The 3,602-nt window shown below is 43.7% G+C and overlaps 1 protein-coding gene across 1 annotated transcript in view; it reads right to left on the reverse strand.

The window, feature by feature from the left end:
- The window catches only part of LPCAT2 (lysophosphatidylcholine acyltransferase 2), a gene marked incomplete at its 5' end in the record, with an annotated part of 54,871 nt that extends 51,269 nt beyond the window's left edge, over window positions 1–3,602 (reverse strand). Inside the window, 1 exon segment of the mRNA XM_006019088.3 lies at window positions 3,576–3,602. Coding sequence (XP_006019150.1) covers window positions 3,576–3,602 — 27 coding nt within the window.

Raw genomic sequence — 3,602 nt, forward strand, 5'->3', positions numbered from 1 at the left:
ACCAACTAGGTCATCCCCAGTAGCCAGTACCAGGTTGAGCAGCGCTTTGCCTCTCGTTGGCCCATAGACTTCTTGAGTCAGGTAGAGGTCATCCACGCACGAGAGGAAGCTTTGTAACCGCTCAGATTTTGCTGAGCGATCCTCCCACAAGATGTTCGGGTAATTGAAGTCACCCATGACAACCATGGTCCTGGAGCATGCGGCCTCAGCCAGTTCCCGGGCAAACTCCTTGTCAAGCTCAGGACTTTGGGTGGGAGGTAGTAGACTCCCACCATTGTGTTCCCTGTGTCGTGTTCCCAATGGATTTTAACCCAGAGGGTCTCCAGCTGTCCACCCTGGTCGCCAATATCGGCTTGCAGGAACGTGTAGCTTTCCTTAACATAGAAAGCTACACCCCGCCCCTTTTCTCTACACGATCCCTCCTGTACAGGGTATAGCCATCTATACCTGTGGTCCAGTCATGGGTGGAGTCCCACCAGGTCTCTGTTATCCCTATGACATCATAATTATTTGCATTGAACAGGAGGATGAGTTCCTCCTGCTTATTCCCCAAGCTCCTGGCATTTGTGTACAGGCAAGCAAGTGCCCCCTGGGGGGCTCCTTCCTTGCCCACAGATTTTACCAGGGCTGGGGCAGGGGTGGGCTCCCTTAAGTGCCTTGAACTGCTGGCTTTGCAAGGATTGCTCAGCGGGCCAGCAGTGGCGGGAGGCCCCCCGCCACTGTATAAATCAGTTATTTTACTACTAACTGATTTATGGTGGGATTATTCAATAGTTAGTACATTTTCCTGGTCACCATGTCCTATAAATATTTTTAAACTAATAGATCTTGTCATTTCACAACTCGTATTCATAGCTCAGAAGAGGAAAACAGGCTTTTCAGCTTTCTCCACACTCAATTGGAATCTCAACTTTGAGTAAACAGAACTAGATGTGCTAAATAACCCCCACCTGCAGACAGAGTTGGTGTTGTCAAAAGCTGATTTAGGAGTTCAGCAAACCCAGGTGCTTAGGCAATGATTTCCACCAGTTCAGTGATTCAACTTTCTGTAAGATTTTGGCAGCAGTTTTGTAATGCTTGAATATTATTTCATTAGTATTATTTTAATATTTTTGACTGTTCCTTTACTTTATCATCCTTACTCATTATCTCCATGTTATATTTGATTATAAGATACCAGGGGCAGACTGTCTTGGTAAGACCTCAGCCTAATGCAGTCTAGCTAGGACCAGAATAGGAATTACTATCCTCTTGAGGTGCTGAACTACCTTAGTACAACACATAGGGTGGCCATCATAGAGGACAGTCCAGTTGTCCTCTACTGATACGAAACCAGACGCCTTCATGTCCTCTATTTTTCTCTTGAAGTTCTTGAAGAGAAAAATAGAGAACATAAAGGAGTCCAGTTTCATATCAGTAGAGGACAGAGTAGCAGAAAACCGGAATGTCCTCTATGATGGCCACCCTAACAACACATCTCTAATGTTTGTATAATGCACAAACATGTTAACTGGAGACGTGTTAGGATTTTATATTAAAATATCACAAATAACTATGATTTCCTTAATCACTAACATCATGTGTGTGAGAGAGACAACTAAAATAGTTGATGGTTAGGGTAGAGACAATTGCCTATCCAAGTTTGTTCTCTTTGCGGCATTTGACCAGGCCAATCTAGTCCAGGTATGACTGGATATATTGAAGGATGCAAGGCAAATATTTATTCATTTTCTTTAAACAGTTATTTATTATTAATTTTTATTAAAAAGAATCTACTTTATTTCACCAGTGTTACAGGAACTGTAAGAGAAATGTCACATGTTTGCAGGTCACAGCTCCAAAAATGAAAGCAGACTGGTCTATTTCAACTTTCTGGTTCCCCTGTATTAGCATTCTGGTACAACCTTTGAGCTTAAATGCTACAAGAAAATGCTGAAATTCATCATAAGTTTTGTAAACCAGGAAGATAAAATAAAACCACCCCTAAGTTTAGAGGCATAGGGAAGTATCAGATCTGACTAAAACGGAACTAGGGAAATCCAAAGCTAAAATGACAACATTTTAGTTTCCCTCATGATCAAGAGAGAGAAGACTGAAATAATGGCAGAAGACTGAAACAATCTGTCTGAGAAGCAGACTGACTCAAATTCCACTGACTCTGGCTTTGATCTCTTTCCTGGCAGGGACAGCATATAAACAGAATCATACGTTCACACAAAGCCTGGCAGACTGCAGGTGAGCATCAGGCTCACCATATGCTGCCTTTTGCAGGACCATGGCCTTAAAGTCTGCCATTGTACAATCCCTCAAAAACTCTTTCAACTGAGAGCAGTGATGATTGTAGTCGACCATAATTTAAAACAATAGGGTTTTCTCCCGTATCAGGATCTGCTATCATAGAAAGCTTGCTTGTTAAGAAGATGCCCAGGGTATGTTGCAGATTCTGTTTGTATTTAAATGCATTTGAGATAAATCAGTAAGGCACAAAAAAGTAAATAAGATCCCAAGTTATCATGCAAGTGTCTCTCAATTCCTCCATGCTGTTTGTTTGTTACTTAGTATTTAATAGCACTTGGTATAGAACCTCTTCAAATTCAATTGCACCCCAATCCCAAATATTAATTAAAGTATCAGCAGAAAACAGGAGCTGATTAATTCGTTAATTCATGCTGTGTTGATTATCATTACTGAGAAAAGGTCAAGGCAAATTTGGCTCAGTCTAGAATTTATAAATAAGATTTCTTTTTGAACTCTAAGCTTAGCAAAAGTTTGCCTTCTTTTAAAAAGGCCTTGATATGATTGAAAGGAAGGTCTGCTATCTACCCTACCCACCTGCAGTGCTTCCAGGCTTCTTATGCAGGATTTTTGTTATTTCAGTTCAGTAAGTAAATGAAATGCATTGGTGACAACGTGAAGCTGGCATCTCTATTGTCCAAACTAACAGAGAAGCAAGAAGCAAAAAACCCCAAATATTTAAGTCTCAAAAAGATAAATAAGAATTAATTTAAAAGGCAGTGTTTAACTCGAGTTCTTGTGAAATCAAGGTATCGTTTTTCTTGATGTCCCAGCATCTCAAGGTGCTGAAAATCCTCAAACGGTGGGGTAAATAAATATGTTTCCTGCTTTATAAAGCTCACCTTAGCCCTGACACTGCAAGCTGAAGTCAAGGGAGCAGCTTGTGCCCGTGCAGTCAGACACCTGTAGCCGCCACGGCAGGAAGGATCATTACACGGACAGGCTTGAAACTCTCCGCAGAAGCAAGACAATGACCCGCTTCTGCCCGTCTCAGCTCTGACATCAGAAGTGCCCTGTTCACGTTGGCCGAGAGGAGCTGCACTGACGCCGGGCAGGAGGAAGGATGCGGCGTTGGCAGCAGAAACGCACCCAGGAAAGATGGGCAGCTTCCTCTGGCTGTGAACAGGGCTCCTCCTGGCAGAGCCCCGGTGCTGCAACGGGATCTAATGACAAGCTGAGGCCCACACTAAGGGCCAGGTCTGACCTCACCGGGGGCCAAGATACTGCTGGGATCCCCGCCCCAGCCCTGGAGACCCGCACGCGGCGGCTGCCGGCCTTACCCGCGCTTTGTCGGCCGCACTCAGGCG

Source organism: Alligator sinensis, unplaced genomic scaffold (assembly GCF_000455745.1).
Source record: "Alligator sinensis unplaced genomic scaffold, ASM45574v1 scaffold97_1, whole genome shotgun sequence".
NCBI classification, from domain to species: Eukaryota; Metazoa; Chordata; order Crocodylia; family Alligatoridae; genus Alligator; species Alligator sinensis.